Source organism: Coffea arabica, chromosome 5c (genome assembly GCF_036785885.1).
Source record: "Coffea arabica cultivar ET-39 chromosome 5c, Coffea Arabica ET-39 HiFi, whole genome shotgun sequence".
NCBI lineage: Eukaryota > Viridiplantae > Streptophyta > Magnoliopsida > Gentianales > Rubiaceae > Coffea > Coffea arabica.
The window spans coordinates 9033466-9054044 of record NC_092319.1 but is presented as its reverse complement, the minus strand read 5'-3'; the positions used below and the strand labels follow the sequence as shown (position 1 = coordinate 9054044).

At 36.8% G+C, this 20579-nt stretch overlaps 1 protein-coding gene across 3 annotated transcripts; it reads left to right on the top strand.

Moving 5' to 3' along the window:
• Positions 1–776: 776 nt before the first annotated feature.
• Positions 777–18529, top strand: LOC113689147 (probable disease resistance protein At5g63020). 3 transcript variants are annotated; one of them, XR_011814972.1, is made up of 5 exons: positions 777–969; positions 6359–6413; positions 6511–6558; positions 16169–17068; positions 18274–18529. XR_011814972.1 is itself a non-coding variant. In XM_072050542.1 (4 exons), exons 1-3 carry the CDS (start codon positions 6344–6346, stop codon positions 17028–17030), a joined length of 987 nt encoding a protein of 328 aa, XP_071906643.1. In that variant the 5' UTR covers positions 3940–6343; the 3' UTR covers positions 17031–17068; positions 18274–18529. The 3 variants fall into 3 exon arrangements, 2 of the variants coding, with proteins under 2 accessions (XP_071906643.1, XP_071906642.1); XM_072050542.1 differs by lacking the exon at positions 777–969 and having other exon boundaries at positions 3940–6413; positions 6511–6565; XM_072050541.1 differs by lacking the exons at positions 777–969; positions 6359–6413; positions 6511–6558 and having other exon boundaries at positions 7804–17068.
• Positions 18530–20579: the final 2050 nt, after the last annotated feature.

The following is a 20579-nucleotide window of genomic DNA, read 5'->3' as shown; positions in this document are numbered from 1 at the left end:
CAGAACTTGGCGTGTGGCTCCGCCCTGGTATAGTTCCCTGGGAAGGCAAATCGAATTAATTAAATGACAAAATCGCAATAATTTTGGGCTTAATTATACATTATGAATCTCCACGCAATAGCCTGTTCACTCAAAAACAAATCGAATTAATTAGATGACAAAGTCGCAATAATTGCAGGCTTAATTATACTAAATTTGTCCTCATCTCAATAATAGAGGATTAGGTTAGAAATTCGGGAAGATCCTTCGTGTCAACAACTATGTTATTATTTTAATTTGAACAAGTGTAAATTTTATAGTATTTTCTTCACTATGCACTTTGAATCCGTCCCTCATTACTTAATTTCTGGTCTAAACTCGGAAGATTGATTAAATGCAACTGTTCTGTGCGATGGCCTTAATTTCCATTGCATCCAAGTGTAGTTGGCAGAGAAGGCGTGGACAAAACGCCCTTTCTCCAGTCACGCCTTTTCTGAGCTCCTGTAGCTAAAACCTGACAGCAATTTGTCAGCAAGTCATGATTGATAATGCAACCATATGGCTCCTTCTAAGAAGCTACACTATTAACAGGCCTAAACTTATAAATCTGTTTATAAAATTCCTATAAGTTTATAAAAACTTATAGATCTGTATGGATTGAGATGATTTCAAGTAAAATAATTTGTTACACGTATTTTTACTGTTATTTTCCTCCTACGTCCACATCTCTATGACCCACTATTCACTTTCAACGTCCACATTTCTATTTTAATCTCTCTCATTGAGTTTGATCGCATTCTGTCATTCATTCATCTTTCTACATGAAAACCAACTGAAATCTAGTCCATAATACAGAGGCCTTAATTCAAAAGGAAAAAAGAAAATTCATTACGTTTGCAGCTTTGGAAGCTTATCATCTCTCTCAACTTCATCCAATCCAAGCATACAACTGCGGCCTCAGGAATTTATATAGTTTCCCAGCACTTCAAGGTAACCAGAACTAGTTAACTCCTTTTCTTTTTTCTTTTTGTTTATAGTCTAAATTTTTCTGTCGTTGAAGATTTGCGTAAATTTTTCTGTCGTTGAAGATTTGCGTAAATTTTTCTGTCGTTGAAGATTTGCGCTGCTTTTGCTTCATGATTCTTTAATCCAGAAACGCAATACTACTTTAGTGTTGTTGCCCCTAATCTTTCTTCTCTCCCTCGACCACATTAATCCCATGTCTGTTGTTGCATAATTATGCATAAACACTGCATCAGCACACGAATTTGTCTGGGAAAATTATTTGAGCAATTTGCTAGCTAAGGATGTAGAAGTAGAACAAGACTCTACGTCTGGCTGGAACTGATCCGCTACAGAGAGGGCACTTTTGGATCCGCACCTTTCTAGCTCGATCTATGAGCGGATCTTCCTGGCAGACCAACGAAGTTTTTACCCGTTTTTTAATTATTTCTTAATTGAATGTATTTGGAGTTTCTTATTAGTGAAGTAATTTGCTCAAGTCTGGACTGTTTTAATCAATTTGACAATTACATGAAATAAGTACTTTTTTGTTGTTTGGGTTTTATATCTTGTTCTTGAGTTGGGTCCTAAGTTTGAATTCTTGTTGAATCTAACCTAAATCCTTGTTGAATCTTAACTTTGGGAATTTGATCATGTATTGCTCTTGGTTTCTTTTCCATGAGATTAGTTCATGTAAATTTTTGTTAAATCCACTTCTGCTGCCGCATCAGCTCAAAAAACGAAAAAACAATTATGCTTCTTTATTATCGTGTCCAAGCTCAAGATGTTTTGTTTCTGTCTCTTGTCCAATTAAAAACTTTATACTAACAATTGACTTCCTCTAAGATTAATCCAGAAACAAAGTTCCTTTAATTCTTTTTTTTTTTTTTGATAAAACAAAAGTTCCTTTAATTCTAGAATTCTACAATTGTTCAATTAGCCACAAATTTTAAAATAATTTCAGCTATCCTATATCAAGGAAAGACGGGGCATATATTCAGAATAGACAGCTAGCCAAATACATATATTCATTCTGTCTAACTGACTAATGCAATAGGTTTTCGTACACAGAGAGGGCCATTTTTTTTTCTCTACAAAAATTGGTGTGATGATTTTGTTTGCTACAAATGGGACTCTTATCTTTACAAGAATGAAGGGAGAGAACTTGAGCATGAGATCTCATGATTACTTGATTAATATGTCTACCAGTTGAACTGGGTCTTTGAGATGGCAGATGATATGTTAAAGTATAGGTAAAATTTCTGAAATTCCATTCACTGTGGGTTATATATTAAAGTGGCAAGTAAATTTTCTGAAATTCCATTCACTGTCGGTTTGTCTCTGTGATCATTTCAATACTTTAAACTGGGTTCTTTCTTTTAAGTCTTAAGAAAAACGTTTTTTTTTTTTATCAATTTATAGAAAAGATAATGTTTAAAATAGCTTCATAAGTTCCACAGTTTACTAGGGTGCTATATTTTATGGGTTTGGTTAACGCATGCCCAATGGGGATTCATCGAGAGTTTATTTTCTACAAAAGTGATTAATTTGCAAAAATAAATTTATGAAATTCCATTCACTGTTTGTTTTCTTCTATGATCATTTCAATACTTTAAAAGTTCAATTTCTTTCTTTTAAGTTTTAAGAAAAACCTTTTTATCAATTTGTAGAAAAGATAATGTTTAAAATAGCTTGATAATTTCCACACCTACTATGGTGCTATATTTTACGTTAAGAATGCCTTTTTTTTTTTTTTTTTTCCAAAAGTGGTTAATTTAGAAAAGTGCGTAAATACAAGAAGCAAAATAAATGTGAATCTCTGTATTCACGGTTGGGTGGTCTGTGGGGTATGAGGAGAATGTAAGTAAGAGGTTTCGGGTTTGATCCCTTCCACTTACATTAAAAAAAAAAAAGCATGTATTCACATTGTAAGCTAAGTGTAATCTCAGTGTATTAACGAGAGCATCCATTTAAAAAGATTTGCATATTAATTTTATTAATATTATTATTATCATTTTGTCTAACATAACAATCAACTCTATTCCAATGCTGCGTGGGGGGGGGGGGGGGGGCGGGGGAGCCCAAGATTTTTTGACCAAAGGAAGCACCATACTTCCCCTTAATATACCAAGCAAGATTTGAACCCCTGATTAGGGGAGAATTTTAAGAGGCTCTCCTGAGCCATTGGACCAAAGTGCAATGGCTTTTTATTATGACTTTTCTTATTATGTGCTCTAGGGGCATTGAATAAGTAAAAAAAAAAAAAAAAAGGTTTATGCATTTGAGTACACTATCCCCTAATTCGCCTATTCGGTACATAGAGATCGGTTAGAAAGGAAAGACCTTTCCAATTTATTCACTCCATTCCAATATTTGATACGGTTCATTTAAGTGGAAAAGTTCTTTCCCCTAGAATGCTAATACTCTGTTTTTTTGGAATCTCATTCCTCAAAAAAAAAAAAAGTTTTGGTAAAGCTTTTCCACTATCATCCTAGAATGCTTAAATAACAAGATATCAAATGTATCCTTATAAATCTTTATCCTCGAATGCATTATGATATCTTATGAACTCAATTAATATTTGAATGTAATTTTTTTAATAATTAATTTTACTTGTATTTAGAATAAGTTTTTTTCTTTTATACTAGAAAACTAATGTTTTAAGATACATTCTTCCTTGACTTTCAAACAATTGTGCAAGAATTTTTTTTTCCAATCTCACATCAAAATTGAAAATAGATTAAAAATAAATTATAATTGCTTAACTTCATGTAATTTTTATTTTATGTTGATAATTATATTGCTAGTGAATGCAAACTTAAAAATCTAATATTAGAATGAATCGAGTATTACAATTGAAGAATTTTTTATATCAATTCTCATTTATTTTTAAAGTAAAAATAACAAAAATTTCATGTAAATAGACAGACACAATTATAGATAAATAAAATAAAAGCAATAACACATATTATATCCTACCAACTAATTTAGGGCAATTAAATCAAATTTGTATTTAGTATATTCCGTTTTGACATCTAAATCCCGAAAAATGCTTATTCAGTAGAGGTGGCAATTTGTCCCAAGTTCCAATGGGTTACCCATGCCCATGGGGACTTTGGGCGGGATGGGTACTTGAATTTGATATTGGGTTTAAAATGAGACAAATCTCAATTGTACCCATTAATTGATGGGAAATTTTGGAAAATACTTGAGTACCCATTGGACTCAAATAGCAAGGGCTGCGTTTGGATTAGCTGTTTTTGGTGGGTGTTGTTGAAATATTTTATTGTAGTAGTGTATATGAAAAATTTTTACTATAAAATTTTTTTGAAATATTTGATATACTAATATGGATGGAATGTTTTTTGAGTTATTGTATATTACTGTAATATTGTATTTGAAAAACTTATTTTTTGAAAAAATAGCCAATCCAAACAGAGTCTTAGATTCAAAAATTATCTTTAACAATTTTTATAGTCATACCAGCGAATATAATCTAATAGTCTTCCTAGTCATTATCCACAAGAATTTCGAGCATTTCAGTCAGTTTAGACCTGTCATCCTTGGACAATGATGAGGATAAATATTCAACACTCTAAGTACCTTGGCCATCTTAATATATGTTGGAATATGGCTGTATATCTATCTTTTCATTTATTTGTTAATCCAATTTTTGGTGGGAATCTTGACTATAAAGCACTTGCATGTTTATTTAATAAAACTAAAAGAAATTTAATAAATCAAAAATATTAAAATTATATAAAAAATAAAAAATGAATTAAAGGGAAAAAATATGTAGAAAATAGATTTGGGTATTGGGCGGGATCAATCTAAACTCATTCCAAAGTGATCCTGCCCAAGTAAGTCCCAAAACACATATAGATAAAGTTGGATCCAAACCCATATGACTCGGTTCCATTTCAAATTCAAGCAAATTCCGCCCATCCCGTCCATTTTGCCACCTCTATTATTCACGAATAAATCGATTCCCCCCACTCAAGAAAGGTAGCTGAAGCGAGTTTAAAGGCCAAAGAGTCATTTTTGAAGGCTGCCAAACATCCAAAACTTGTCTACCAAGCTCCAGAACAATAATTTTTTCCCTAATATTATGGGTACGTAGAAATGTATTCTGGGCGGAAAGGCTTTTAACCCACAAAATTATTTTACTTCAAGGTGTGTACGGGCATATTTACAAAAGAAAAAAATTCACATTTTTTACCATAATTGCAATGCACAAAGCCATTGAATCAGAAAAGAACAATTTCAAACTTTTTCACTCTTTCCAAGCTCTTGTGAGCTCTAGATGATAGCTCACGACAACTTAAGGAGATATCCAAATTTCATCTTTATGTTACATATATAACAATAAAAAAAAGTAGACCTTCAAGCACCTAAATTGGCGCCAAATATGTAGTCTCAGTTTTGTTAATTGTGATGCTATAAGTTTTCTTTTTTGTGTTTAGAATGTAAAAAAAGGGTCTAAGTTATTTTTTGTCAAAACACATAATTATGCCTAGATTGGCGCTAAATTTGTGATGTCCCATGTTTTGCTAATAATAATGCTTAAATTGTATATTTTTTTGGATTCTAAAAATGAAGGCCAAATATCATAGTTGCAAAATTGTTTGTTATCAATTCTTCCAAGAAGATTAATGTTTGAAATAGCTTGATAAGTTCCACAGCTTACCATGGTGTTATATTCTATTAATTCATATATATAGATCCCTAAAAAGAGCAAAATATTGAGTTTAAAAACTTTTTTGAGGGCAAAATGAAATGGAGATATCCTATATATTTATATATATATATATATATATATATATATATATATATATAAAGGAGTTGTTGTATGACTCTTGGGTGATTTTCATCTAACATTTGTAGGGACGTTTTGGTAATGGTAAAAATATAACAGTATTGATTAAGCAAAATGCACAAGTTTCTGTTGCCTAATTTTGCATGGTTTACCTACTGTACCCTTTAGTGGCTAATGGTTTGGCTACTTTGCCATTGATTTAGCAAAGTGGGTAGAAAAGCGAAATTAACTCCCCTCAAGTATGTTTAGCTGAATTGATTATGCAAATTAAATGCATTTAAGATAATATTGGTGCAGTAAGGCTAAAAATGAATGCTTGAATTGTAACTATAGAAAGTTTCATCTTCTTCATCATTCAAGCTCAAGAACCATTAATTCAACTCTTGCAACAAATGGCACTTATTTGAATTAGTAATTGTAGCACATTGATGAGGCCATTAAAGTGTGAGAGGTAAAGAATCATTTGGAATAAATGTTACAAGAGTAACGCAGGACCTCCCATTTTCTTCAACATTTGGTCATCAATTTGTAACGTAGGTAACAATAATGGCTATTGTTAAGGTACAAAATTGTGGATTAAGAAGGTTTGCACAATACCAAAGTTGGGTTTGTAGAGGTATGCTCAATTTTGCTCTTGCTTTTTGGTCTATGAGTTGCATAGCTTCCATTCTACAAAATCCTGAATAAGTTTTTGTGCTTGCTATTGCATGCAGACGAAGTGTGGAGAGATTTTGCTCTTAGATTGCACTTTACTACTGAAGGTACAAGGTAACTCTATATTCCCACTTGATGCATGCCATTTATTGATTAAATATGATTACAATTATACTTGATCCATTTGAATCATGTACTTAAATGAACAAGTGTGTGAATGATTGTTCCACTTTGAAAATTATCTTGTAGTCGATGCAATTTATTGGTTCAATAGTTAAGTGACTGAGTTGTTGTGTGTGGATAGAAATTGCCATTTGAATAGATAAATAGCTATATTTACATGCTTTGTTATTTTTGTATTGACTTTCGTAGACCTGGTGATACAAGTTAGTGTTTGTAATGAGGAAAATTAATTTCCTCTCTAATTATTTGTAGATGCATGTATTGATTGAAATAATGGTTCTTAGTTGTAGTAGTCAAACAAACAAATGCTATATATAAATTTTCTATGTTTAAGTTTAGGGCTTGTGGGTTGAAATTTAGGATGGATCAAACAAACAATATTGGAAAACTTAATGCTAAAAAGTAATTTGGGAATCAAAAGGCAAGAAAAAGATATGTATTGTTATCGGTAGAAGAAAAGATAAAGTACGATTGGAACAACAGAAAATAAGCGTAAAGCATTAAAAATTCATGTTCATTTTGTTAAAACTACTAAACAAAACAATGGTGAGTGTTCCTGATTGAACAACCTAATTTTGTTTGAAAGATTAAACTCAGGGGAAAATGATACATATGATAACACCATGAGTTTCCATTTGTATTAGACATTGAAAAGGAAAATAGGAACCGTGCCGTTATTGCTCAATAAAAGAATCTAGCCAAGCACCAGAAAAATGTAATGCTAATTATGACAATAGAAAGTTTAAGGAATATATAAGTGTGTTCCACTTGATATCAAGTTATCAAATACTGTTAAGTTATTTGATCACACCACAGGTATCAATCCCCATGCTTCGCGTGGGGCTTCCCTCTAGTATTAATAGGAAAAGTAGATTTGTCAAATTAGCTAAAATTTGTTTGACATACTGGTGAGACAGTGGTAAGAGGCTTGATATTTCTCCAGACCTTGTAGTAACTATTTTACTTTTGCTTACAGTTGCATAAACATTGGATTGAACGAAGAAGATTTTTCTTTTCCTACTTACCTATTGTGTTTTGAACTTTATTAAGCAACGTGCAGATGAAGTTTGATATATTCTTGAATTCAATGAGGTCTTTAATTGGACTATTTTGTCGTTTGGACTGTTGCTGTTTGTGGAATGAGACGCAATGAGTGGTGAGTAATTCGACATACATTTATTTATCAAAATAAAAAAAAAGATATCATTTGCGTCAAATAAGAAAAAGGAAAATCGTTTTAGTGAGAAGAGATACTTGTATCCAAAAAATTTACTGTTTGCAGGAATATTTCTACTTAGTAACATCATGTATACTTCATGAACATTTCATTCAGCGCAAGAAAGCCATGACATTATAGAACTTGTATTTGATAAATAGTTGAATATGACAAAAAAAAAATCTTTTCATTTTAACATTGAAAAAGTTCTATTAATTCCTTTGCATCATTTAAACTTTGGTTAAAAGTTGAGAATACCATTATGTAGAATCTAACATTAAACGGCTATTTGTTTAGTTTACTAATCGGGTTCAATTCAATTTAAGTTTGGAAATACCCTGTTTTAAAATTTGCCTGAGGAAGATCACGATTCTTATGCTGCCTTTGTTGAACAACGTTATTGGTTGATAACTATACTTTTTAGATATTCTCTTGTGACTTCATAGGTAAGGGAGTTCACTCGAAATTAGCGATGGAGGCACTTGGGAATTTGGCATTAGATAGGGAAAGGAGGTATGTTAATTTGGATGATAATCTAAGGTCGCTCGAAAGGAAGTTGCAAAGATTAGGCGGCAAAAAATCTGACTTCGAGTTGCAGGTGACAAATGCAGAAAGGTCAGGTACCAAGAAAAGGAAAAGGGAGGTTGAGATTTGGTTTGAGGAGGTAGCAACAGTAGAAATCGAATTTGGTACACTAAAAAAGAGTATACAAGAAGGTGGATTCCTAGAAAATGCAATAAGCAGTGGGGATAGAGTGGCGAAAATGGATGCAATTGTAGAAGAACTTATTGAGCAAAGTAAGCATTTTGATGGGCTTTTGCTTGAGGCTTTTGAGAGCAGAGGTGAGCCACGAGTGACAACGAAATTATTTGGAGAAATGTTTGACAGAGGTTTGAAAGCAATTTGGGCGTGGTTGGTCATCGATAGCATCTCAAACATTGGGATTTATGGGATGGGCGGTTTGGGTAAGACTACATTCGCGAAACACATCCATAATCATCTCCTTGAGAGAACTCAATTCAAGGTTTATTGGATTACTGTCTCTCAAGAATTCAACATCAGAAGGCTGCAAGATGACATTGCTAAACGCCTAAGGCTTGATCTGTCTTACGAGGATGATGAGGATGGCAGAGCAGCCATTTTGTCTAGGGAATTGGTGAAGCAGTCTGTCCTCATACTTGATGATGTTTGGCAAGAATTTTCTTTTGAAAAGATTGGAATTCCTCTTGGTGCAAACAAATGCAGAGTGATCTTGACTACTCGATCACTAGAATTATGCAACAAGATTAGCTGTCAAAGGGTATTTGAAGCTAAAACTTTGGCTATAGATGAAGCTTGGGATTTGTTCAAACATACACTTGACACTAAGACGGTGCTTCATGAAGATGTGGAAGAAATTGCCAAGTCCATCATGAAAAGGTGTGCGGGTTTGCCTCTTGGTATTATCACAGTGGCTGGAAGCTTGAGAGGTGGGAGCGATATCTGTGAGTGGCGAAATGCATTGGAACAATTGGAAAAATGCTCAGTAGGGCATGATGAGATGGAACGAGATGTGTTTCCCATCCTGGAATGGAGTTTCAACCGCTTGAATGAATGTCAAATGAATTGCTTCTTGTATTGCTCTCTTTATCCGGAAGATTGTAAAATAAAAAGAATGGAACTAATAGACCTCTTTATTTGGGCAAAGCTGATGGACAAACAGAACTCAAGGTCAAGGTTAGAAGCATTTGATCAAGGTCACACGATATTAAACAAATTGATAAAAGTTTGCTTGCTAGAAGAAACAACAGATTTAGAAAAGGATGACTGCGTGAAGATGCATGATTTGGTCAGAGATATGGCGTTAAGGATCACGAATGGAAACTCCAAACTAAAGATGAGCAGAGATGTACCAAGATTTTTGGTGAAAAGTTTAGGATGGAGAGATTCAAAAGTAACATTGGAACAAAAAAAATGGGCAGAAGTTCTCCATGCAGTCTCCTTTCACACACTTTATCATCATACAAAAATAAAAGTTCCACCAGTCTGGTTGCCAAATTGTCCTAAGCTCTCAACTGTTATGGTATTGGACCAATATGCAGCAATGGTGACAGATTTCCTTGCAGCAGAAGTGAATTAACCCTTGACAATACTGAATGGAACAGGAAATGATAATGAATATTGGAACTTCAATTTCTGAATGACAATAGGTAGATCAATTACAGAGACAGAATCAACGGATTTAGAATCGAAAAGGAAAGATTGAAGGAATTGAAATAGAAAAGAGAGGGAAATTGGCAGAGCCAATTTCTATTACAATCAATGGAAATAATATGACCAAAAATCTACTCTAACTCTCGGATTCTTCAGCCATTTATGGCATTTCCAGACTAACTAACTTCTAAACTAGCTAATCAGGTGAGGCCACGTGGAAGTTCTGGAATCATCAGCTCCACTTGCGCAAAAACAGAAGCATAATTCTGTTACTTCAGGTAGAAGGCGTGATTTGTAAGTCACGCCTTTCTTCTTCAAGTTGAGCAGCTGTGCCTTTCACACAAACTGGAACGCGCCTTCCTCCTTCTTCAAGCTGGAACACGCCTTTCCTTTATTCTAGATCACGACTTCTGTATTTCCCTCATACTCCATGACAAAGCCTCCCCCTTTAAAGAATCTTGTCCTCAAGATTGGAAATGAGGGAATTGCCTCCTAATTTCGTCTGCAAATTCCCATGTTGCCTCTGCTGGATCTGTTCCCCACCAATGTACCAGCCATTGGACAGCAGCTGCATTCTTTCTCTTGACTGTTCTTCGTTCTAGCACTGCAACTGGTTCGATTCTTAAGTACCCCCTCCCATCTGTTTCCGGTAGTTGTAAGACAGGTGTGGTCTGGTCCCCAACCTTCTTCTTCAGCAGAGAGACATGGAAAACAGGGTGAATCTTGGAATCTGCTGGTAATCTGAGCTTGTATGCAACCTCCCCCATCCTTCCTATTACTTCATATGGCCCATAGTAACGTGCTGATAACTTAGTGTTACCTCGCATGGCTACTGAACTTTGCCTGTAAGCCTGTAACCTCAGGTACACGCAATCACCTATATCAAACCTTCTTTCACTCCTGCTTTCGTCTGCGTACTTTTTCATCCTCTCCTGAGCTAGCTTTAGGTTCTGCTGCAGTATGAGGTCAACCTTGTGTCTCTCCCTCAAGTAGTCCCCAACAACAGCTACCTTGGCCTGAGTATATGGCCGTATAGCCAATTGGGGGGTGCCTGTCCATATAGAGCCTCAAAAGGGGTCATTTGGATGGCTGTGTGGTAGCTGGTGTTGTACCACCACTCAGCCATAGTCAGCCAATGGTTCCACTTCTTTGGTTCCAAATGTGAAAAACACCTGAGGTACATTTCCAGTACCTGATTGACCCTTTCAGTCTGGCCATCAGACTATGGATGGTAGGCGGTACTGTGGTCCAGTGTAGCTCCCAGGAATGTAAACAGTTCTCCCCAGAACTGACTGGTGAAGACCCTATCTCTGTCTGATAGCATACTCTGGGGTATTCCATGCAACTTGACCACTCCATCTAGAAAAATCCTGGCGATCCTTGGGGCATCATAAGGATGTGAGGTGCTTAGAAAGTGAGCATATTTAGTGTATCTGTCCACTACTACCATGATGGTATCCTTTCCTTCAGAGTTAGGTAATCCTTCAATGAAATCCATAGTGATGTGGCTCCAGGGGTACTGTGGAATTGGCAGGGGTTGTAGGAGCCCTGGATAGGATACATGCTCGTCCTTACACTTCCTGCAGACATCACATTCCAGGATTGCTGTCTTGATGTCTCTGTGCATGCCTGGCCAATAGAACAACTGCTTGGCTCTCATGAAACTGGCCTGAATCCCAGAATGTCCCCCTAATTGGGAGTCATGTAAGGTGTGGATCAGCTTTTTCCTTATCTCCCCTCCTGATCCCACTACTACCCTTCCTTTAAACTTCAGTATACCATTCTGATAGCTGTGGTTGGCAATCAGGTCTGGTTTTAGTAAAACTTCCCTGATGATATTCTGTGCCCAGTCATCTCCTTGGTAGCTACTAATCACCTCCTTGATCCATTCCGATACTATGGTAGTTATTGCAGTGCACTCCAAGCCTGGATCCCCCCTCCTGGAAAGGCCATCTGCTACCACATTCTCCTTACCTTTCTTGTAGTGGATCTCATAACTCATCCCCATGAGCTTGGTCAACCACTTCTGCTGCAAGGGAGTGGTGATTCTTTGCTCCAATAGGTACTTTAGGCTCTGTTGATCAGTGTTGATGATGAAGTGCTGGCCCTCCAGGTAGTGCCTCCATTTAGTAACTGCTGTAACCAGTGCCAGTAGTTCCTTCTCATAGATAGATAGCCCCATATTCCTTGACCCTAATCCTTGACTGATATAGGCTAAAGGTCTCCTATTCTGCATTAATACTGCCCCTATCCCATTGTAACAGGCATTAGTTTCTACTACAAAGGGTTGGCTGAAGTCAGGTAGAGCCAGGACAGGTGTGTCACACATGGCCCCTTTGAGCTTCTGAAATGCCTCCTCTGCTTCTGGTCCCCATTGGAAGCTGTCTTTCTTCAATAGTGCAGTCAATGGTCTGGCTATACTACAATAACCCTTAACAAATCTCCTATAGTACCCTGTTAGGTCTAGGAACTCTCTCAGTTGTTTCACATTTGCTGGTTTAGGCCACTTCACCATACCTTCAATTTTCTCAGGGTCAGCTTTTACTCCTTCAGCAGAGATGATGTGTCCCAGGTACTCCACCTGTGTTTGGCCAAAGGCACATTTGCTCCTTTTGGCATATAGCTAGTGTTCTCTGAGGATGTTCAGCACTACTGTGACATGCTTCAAATGTTCCTGCAAACTTGAGCTATATATCAAGATGTCATCAAAAAATACCAGCACAAATTTCCTTAACTGTTTTTGAAATACATGGTTCATCAGACTTTGGAAAGTGGCAGGGGCATTGGTGAGCCCAAATGGCATCGCCTTGAACTCGTAGAGCCCCTGGTGAGTTCTAAATGCTGTCTTGGGAATGTCTGCTGCCTTTACTCTGATCTGGAAATAGCCTGCCCTCAAATCTATCTTGGTGAAGTATTTGGATCCTGTCAACTCATCCAAAAGTTCGTCAATAAGGGGTATAGGGTATTTGTTTTTGACTGTCAGTTCATTTAACTGCCTATAATCGACACAGAATCTCCAGGTGCCATCCTTCTTTTTTACCAGAAGTACAGGGGATGCAAAGGGGCTGTTACTGTGCTGAATGATACCATTTCCCAACATTTCCTGCACCAACTTCTCAATCTCAGTCTTTTGAACATAGGGACACCTGTATGGTCTGATCTGGAAAGGTTTGGACCCCTCTTTAAGGGTAATGGAATGATCATGACCCCTCTCAGGGGGCAACCCTTGAGGTTCTTTGAATACCTCCTCAAAATCCTGCAGTACCTCCTCCATCTCTGGGGGTGTAGTAGCATTGGCATGTTCCTCTTCCTGGACTGCACTGAGCTGAGCCATAATTCCATAGGCCTGTTTCCTGGCCCACTTGTGCAGTCGACTCCCTTTGATCAACCTTAGCTGCACCTGATCCCTCTCCCCTTTCAGTTCCACCTGCTGTTTCCCTTTTTTGAACTTCACACTAAGCCCCTTGAAGTCAAACTCCATAGGACTGAATCTGGCCAGCCAGTCTACTCCCAGCACCATATCACATCCTTCTAGCTTCAGTGTATTGAACTGGTGCTGTAATTCATAGCCTTGCATCTTCCACACTATAGGTTTAGCTAGGCTGTTGGACTGTACCTTTTCCCCATTAGCTACCTTAACAACTAGGGGTGGACCACTACTAACCAGTTTCAGGTTGCTAGCCAGTTGTGCATCCAGAAATCAGTGAGTGCTACCACTGTCAATAAGTGCAGTGATAGTTCTCCCTTTTACTAACCCTTTCAATTTAATAGTTTTGTGCTCACTACCTCCCGCTAGAGCATTGATGGAGATTTCCATATGTTCATCCCCAATTTTGCCTTCAATGCAATCGCAGAAAACTTCAGGTTCAGTCTCCTTTCCTTCCTCACTGGCTATCTGTTTCTCATTGTCATCATGTACTAGCAGAAGATGGATGTGGGATTGTTTACATGTATGGCCAAGTGTGTATGGTTCAGCACATTTATAACATAGTCCTTTCTCCCTCCTAAGATTGAACTCACTAGGGGTGATCCTTTTGAACTGGTTAGTGTTGTTGTTTGGGGTTCTGTAGGTGTCTGTGGGTGTTTTATCTGAGGATCTGGATGGGGTGGGGTTCCATTTGTTATGGTTCTGTGGGTGGAAAGGGGTTCTGTGTGTCTGGGGGCTGTTAGGTAGGGGTTTGTGAAACTTTTGCATAGCCTTCAGGTTCTTTTCTTGTAGCTTGGCTGCTTCTATTGCATCTGACAGGGTTGTAGGTTTGGCCATTTTAACCATATTGACTATTTCTTCCTTTAAACCACTTAGGAAACATGCTTTATAGTAGGAATCAGCCAAATGAGGGAGGGAAGGCATTACCAGTGCTTTGAGTAGCTCGAACTTTTCCAGGTAGTCTGCTATGGATCCTTCCTGCCTAAGTTTGTTGAATTCTTCAATAGCTTCCTCCGGTGTACCCTCCCCAAACCTTTTACACAAAGCAGTAGCCAGTTCTGTCAATGGAATGGTTCCCCTGCCACTGAATACTCCATGGAACCAGGTATCAGCTCTGTCCCTCAGGTATAGCTCAGTAATCTCAGATTTCAAGTTCTCCTCCACTCCATTGATCTTGAAGAACTTGTTAGCCTTACGGATCCATTCCCTGGGATTGTCTCCTGTGAAGTTAGGTAACTCCACTTTAGGCATTCTGGTGTAGGATCTAGTTTCTCTCCACTCTGATCTGCCACAGCCTTCTTCCTGTGTTGCTATCTTGCTAGGTCCCTCGATGGAGTTACTGCTTTCTGCCTCCTTGTCCCTGTCATTAAATTTTGCCATCATCTGAGCCATCATAGCCATCATACTCTCATATTTTTGGTCTAGATTTTTAAGAGTTCTTTCTGTGCTTTCTTGTCTATGCCCCAACATTTGACCACACTGCCTAGCTCAGAGATATCCTTCTTTAACACCTCCTCCTGAGATTTTGTCATCCCAATGGCTCGTAGCTAAGCTCTGATACCACTGTTATGGTATTGGACCAATATGCAGCAATGGTGACAGATTTCCTTGCAGCAGAAGTGAATTAACCCTTGACAATACTGAATGGAACAGGAAATGATAATGAATATTGGAACTTCAATTTCTAAATGACAATAGGTAGATCAATTATAGAGACAGAATCAACGGATTTAGAATCGAAAAGGAAAGATTGAAGGAATTGAAATAGAAAAGAGAGGGAAATTGGTAGAGCCAATTTCTGTTACAATCAATGGAAATAATATGACCAAAAATCTACTCTAACTCTCGGATTCTTCAGCCATTTATGGCATTTCCAGACTAACTAACTTCTAAACTAGCTAATCAGGTGAGGCCACGTGGAAGTTCTGGAATCATCAACTCCACTTGCGCAAAAACAGAAGCATAATTCTGTTACTTCAGGTAGAAGGCGTGATTTGTAAGTCACGCCTTTCTTCTTCAAGTTGAGCAGCTGCGCCTTTCACACAAACTGGAACGCGCCTTCCTCCTTCTTCAAGCTGGAACACGCCTTTCCTTTATTCTAGATCACGACTTCTGTATTTCCCTCATACTTCATGACATCAACCTTGCTTATTCCTCATTTTTCCATAAAAAGAATTCCAGATTCATTTATTCAGCACATGCGTGGACTTAAAGTTTTGAATCTAAATGGGTGCATAGGTATAACAGAGTTACCTAATTCTATTTCAAACATGGTGAATCTTGCTGCTTTGATTTTGGGGCATTGTGAAGAGCTCCGATCTGTGCCACCACTAGGAATGCTCAAGCAATTGAGGGAATTGGACCTATCCAGGACTAAGATTCAGGATTTACCTCAAGGTTTGGAGTCGTTAGTCAAACTCGAAAGGCTTAACTTGGACCATTGCCGATCTTTCACAGGAAAGATAATACCAATAGGGACATTTTCCAAATTGCACCGTCTTCAGCGGCTAGTATTGCCGCCCTATGGTACTGTACAAGTTAATGATCCAGAAGTGTTGAACCAATTAAAAACTTTTATAGGATGTTTATGTTTTACGGACTTCTATAAAATCTCTGAGTGGCCAGAATACTATTATCTTTATATCAATGATGACTTCTCATCTTTTCATAACTACATTCCCTTGGTCGATGATATTAGGTATCGTAAACGATTGTATTTCCATCAGTGTAAGTTCGGTAAAGGGTCAAACTATCCCGTGCTACTGCTGCCAAGTGATATGAAATGTCTAGAACTCAAGGGATGTGTCGGCATGGGCATTAGGTGCTTGTCAGATGTTTTTAAGAACTTTACAAGTTTAAAGGACTTGTCTTCTTTGAAGATTAGTGGTTTGGATGGAATAGAATTCCTCTTGCAATTTTCCTCTCCTGCTCCACGTGATCAATTGATAGACTCGTCTTTCAGTCCACTGAGATATCTGCAAGAGCTGATACTCTGGAATTTGCCGGATCTAGTGGGTCTCTTTTTTGGGGAATCAGAAGCATATTTGCTTCCACCCGGCACCTTTTCTTCCCTGAGGCGTTTGTCGATTTACAAATGTCACAACGTGAAACAACTATTCACAGTGCAGCTGCTGCGGAATTTTGAAAGTCTAAGAGTATTTTCTGTCGACGATTGCAAAGGACTGGCGGAGGTAGCAGCAAATGACAATGGTATAGAACAAGGAGGAGGAGAAGGCATCCAATTGACTTCAAGTGAAGCCACCTCCACTGTCATCCTTCCAAATTTAATGTTGCTGGATCTGAATAGGCTGCCACAACTGAAAAACATTTGCAAGGCAACCATGATCTGTGATTCAATTGAGGAGATTGTAATATTTGATTGTCCAAAGTTGAAGAGGCTCCCTTTGTTTCTTCCGACCATCAACAGACTACCAGCTGTTCCTAGCACTCTTCATAAAATCAGGGGAGATAAAGAAGGATGGGAATCGTTAGAGTGGGACAATCCCTGCATCAAAAATGCTCTTGATCCATTTTTTACCACACAGCGGTGGAGTTGTTGAAGACCATTTGTTTGCTCAAAATCCTGACTCGTTCTCATGTATGTGTTTTCTCCCCTTCCTCAAACGTTGCCAACTATCCCCTTTCTTTGAGCTTTTTTCTCCAAAATGATCTGCTTCTCCACTAGCATAGAATTTGCTATTGTGTAGGAATCGATATTAACTCTTTCCGTATTGAGCTCAAGTTTTTTTACTTATTTGAGGTGCAGAATTGCTAACGCATTTTATTCCTCTGTCTTTCTTTGTTATTATTTATTTTTGAGTTCAACGTCATCATAAATTTCTATATGTTATTTTCTTTTTTCATTTTAAGCTGTCAAGTGTTCTTTGTTTTTTCCCTTTTTTCTGGAGAGGCTCAAGTTTTTCATCTGCCGACGAACTTTCCTATGGCGCCGAACTACAAACTGCACTCCTCCTTGTTTTTATAGTCATTCGTATATTCTCCTACGTACATCTTTTTTAATATTTTTACAGTTTTTCTTATTTCTGTATATATTTAAATATTTTATTTTATTTCTCTTTCTTTCTTCTTGTTTATTTCTGAATTCAGTGTATTACTAATTTATTCTGTGCATGAGCTGATCTCTATGTTCTTTTCTTTTTCTTTTCATTTCCTGCTCTTAAAGGTTGTCTTGTTTTTCTGCTTTTCTGAAGAGGCTTTCCAGATAAAGTGTTGAGATATGCTAGTTTTCCCTACAAATTTTATCAGATTGAGTTTGATATCAAAATAATTTAGTTTGTAGAAGAATAATTCTTGTTAGGATATTTGTTAACAAAAAAAATATTGGTTTGCTAACAAATATTATACCTATGATTTGTTAGGTAAAAGATCATGTTATCAAGTAGTTTTTGTTGAAATTTTTTAAAGTATTGTTAGCTGAATTGTGTTGATTTGTTTCCTTATAAACACTATAAATAGGGTGTTTACGAATGAAGATATAAGCTCATTTTTCCAGCTTCAAACAAGTCTCTTATAAGCAATTTATAAGTCATTTTTGCAACACCAAAGACATAAAGCTACAAGTATATATGTACATTTGCAAATGTTTAAATTCCAAGTTTCATATAATTGAGAGCCATAGTAACTTGGAAGAAGTACAGTTGACAAAGTAACTTACAATTTGTACTTGCTTTCATATCATGGATGCATTTGTTTTGTGTTTTTGACTATACTGATCAAGTATTGTTTGTCAATCTTTGTGTTTTTGACTATACTGATCAAGTATTGATTGTCAATATTTCTCAGGTTAAGATAGCTATACTAGATAGCCACAAAATTGCTGCTGCAAGAAAGGTGAAGTTGCAAAAAGAAGTGTAAATTCAAGCCATGCCTACCAGCACCAAACTTATTTTCAGTACATGCTTCTTCCTTAGCTGTATTACAATTGCTTTTTTTCCATGTTTAGTTTTCCATTCCTAGCTAGATGATGTTTTTTTTGTACTTGATTATAATTGGACCAGTGATACAGTTTTTTGTGGCTGTTCCTTAAATATCAACAAAACTGTGATGGGGTATTAAGTATTATTAATTCAAAACTTTTAAGTCACATTATACTCCAAGAGCGTGATTTCATTCTGTCAATTTAAACCTTTCTGTGTGTGTGTGTGCTTCTTCCTGATTTCCACTTCAAGCAATTATATCCCCAGTTCCACCGATAATTCTTTAGCTAAATCCTTTTGATTGGGGTTAGGTTGTACTTACATGCTAAAGAAGGATCAGAATAACATTTAAATCCCTTTTGGAGTTAAATAACTACATTTAGAATAAATGAACGGAAGAAGCTTTCACATCAACCCTTTTTTGCGTGACTTGAATCTTTTATGTCTGACTTCTTTGGCAGGAATTTTCTATGAGCAGATCAAACTTGTAGCAAATGATTTTTTTTTTCCTTTTTCAGAAACAAATGTATTAAACCCAAAAAAAAAAAATTAATCAGATGTAGTTTTGTCTTGCAAGAGACATGCACTTGTACATGTCATCTGATACGGTATTGGCTTTTGTTGTGAAAAATCAGGGTATGTTTGAGATGGCCAGTAAAGCAAGCATCAAGTTGCTAATCTGTAGTCCAGCAATTTATGAAGAGGCAAAATTTGAGGTTAACAACTTTCAATTAAGGAACAGTCATAACTAATTATTTTCCAGCTTAATGTTGATTGGTTTCAATTTGAGCCGAATTCAAAGTCTTCGCACCGCAAAGAATTTATTTTATGCAACCAATAAATGAGCAAGAAATATTATATCACTTGCTGTACAATGTGGTAAAGAAAGGAATGTGGTTTCAGATAGTGTAACCATATCAGAACTGAAATTATTCTTCTAATGAAAATGGTTAAACAAATGTCACAATGTCAGGACATCCTTTTCTTTTCTTTTTTTTTTTTTTGTGTTCTTTAGAGGGTCAATGGATCATCTTTCATATAAAAAAGGATAATATCTGTTAAAGAAAGTAGTCTTTTCAGTGAACTTAATTGAATGACTTGCTTTTTATTAATAGAACATCAGCAAGTACTCCTACCTATTTGAGCATATGTTGCCGTTGGTATTTTTGGAAGTATACTACCTGCAATAGTGGAAGTTAAATTTGACGAGATGAAAAGTAATAATCAAAAGGAAAGGAGAATAAAACAAGGAAAAAAGACGATAATTTCTCAAACAATTCGCTGAAGTCTCAAGATGACAGGCGTAAGTTTCATTGCAGGAAGATGCAAAAACAAACGGACCAGAAGGCCAAGAAGCTGCAACGTTGTCATCGAGACCACAATAGAATCCAATTCTGGAGAGAGGCAACCGGATTCTGGAGAACATAATTGGTAAACTAATCAAAGGCAAGACTAAATTGACATTCATAGTTAAATTAACTTTACAAGGAAATAGTTCATAGCCTAGAGGGAGATATATTTTGTAAAATTGGACTATCTGTTCAAACTACTACCTTTTGAGTCAACTGTTGAAGGAAATCAGTTCTCAGCAGATTGTAAACCATGATGATCCACAAATTTAGGGAAGGAAAAACATCCATAAGTAATGTTCGGAAAAGTGACCTATAGTGGTCATATATACATGAAGAGATGCGAAAATGCGGACCTGGAGGTGAGAAGTCCTGCTGCTTTTTATGGCACACGCTATATACATTGCTAGAAATGTTATTTCATACCAAGCAAGCAAGCACAGTTTACTGCTTGCAAATTAGTAATAAACCTTTCCTCTCGCAGTTGAGAATATAACTCTCCATGGCATTGCAACGAGATGTCTTATTATTCACTTGATCTCCACGTTCTGTTGAAATTTCAGAGATATCCAGAATACCAGTGGGCAGGCTGATAATCATGGAGTAGGATGAAAATGAGATTAAGATACTCTTAGCTTTAGGTAAATTATCAAATTTTATCATGCAAATCGTAAGGATGCAAGGTCCATTTCTTATTGTTTTTCCTAGTTTTCTTTGTTTAAGTGACACCTAGAAAGTCCCCTGAGTATTCTGTTTGCAGAAGGACTAAGCTTACTGGCAAGCCGTCGGAGCATGATATTCGTACGGTCCCTTATAATAGCTG

Excerpts from the sequence above, each read along its gene's own strand:
- LOC113689147 (XM_072050541.1), top strand. The coding sequence starts at position 8,323 with ATGGAGGCACTTGGGAATTTGGCATTAGATAGGGAAAGGAGGTATGTT.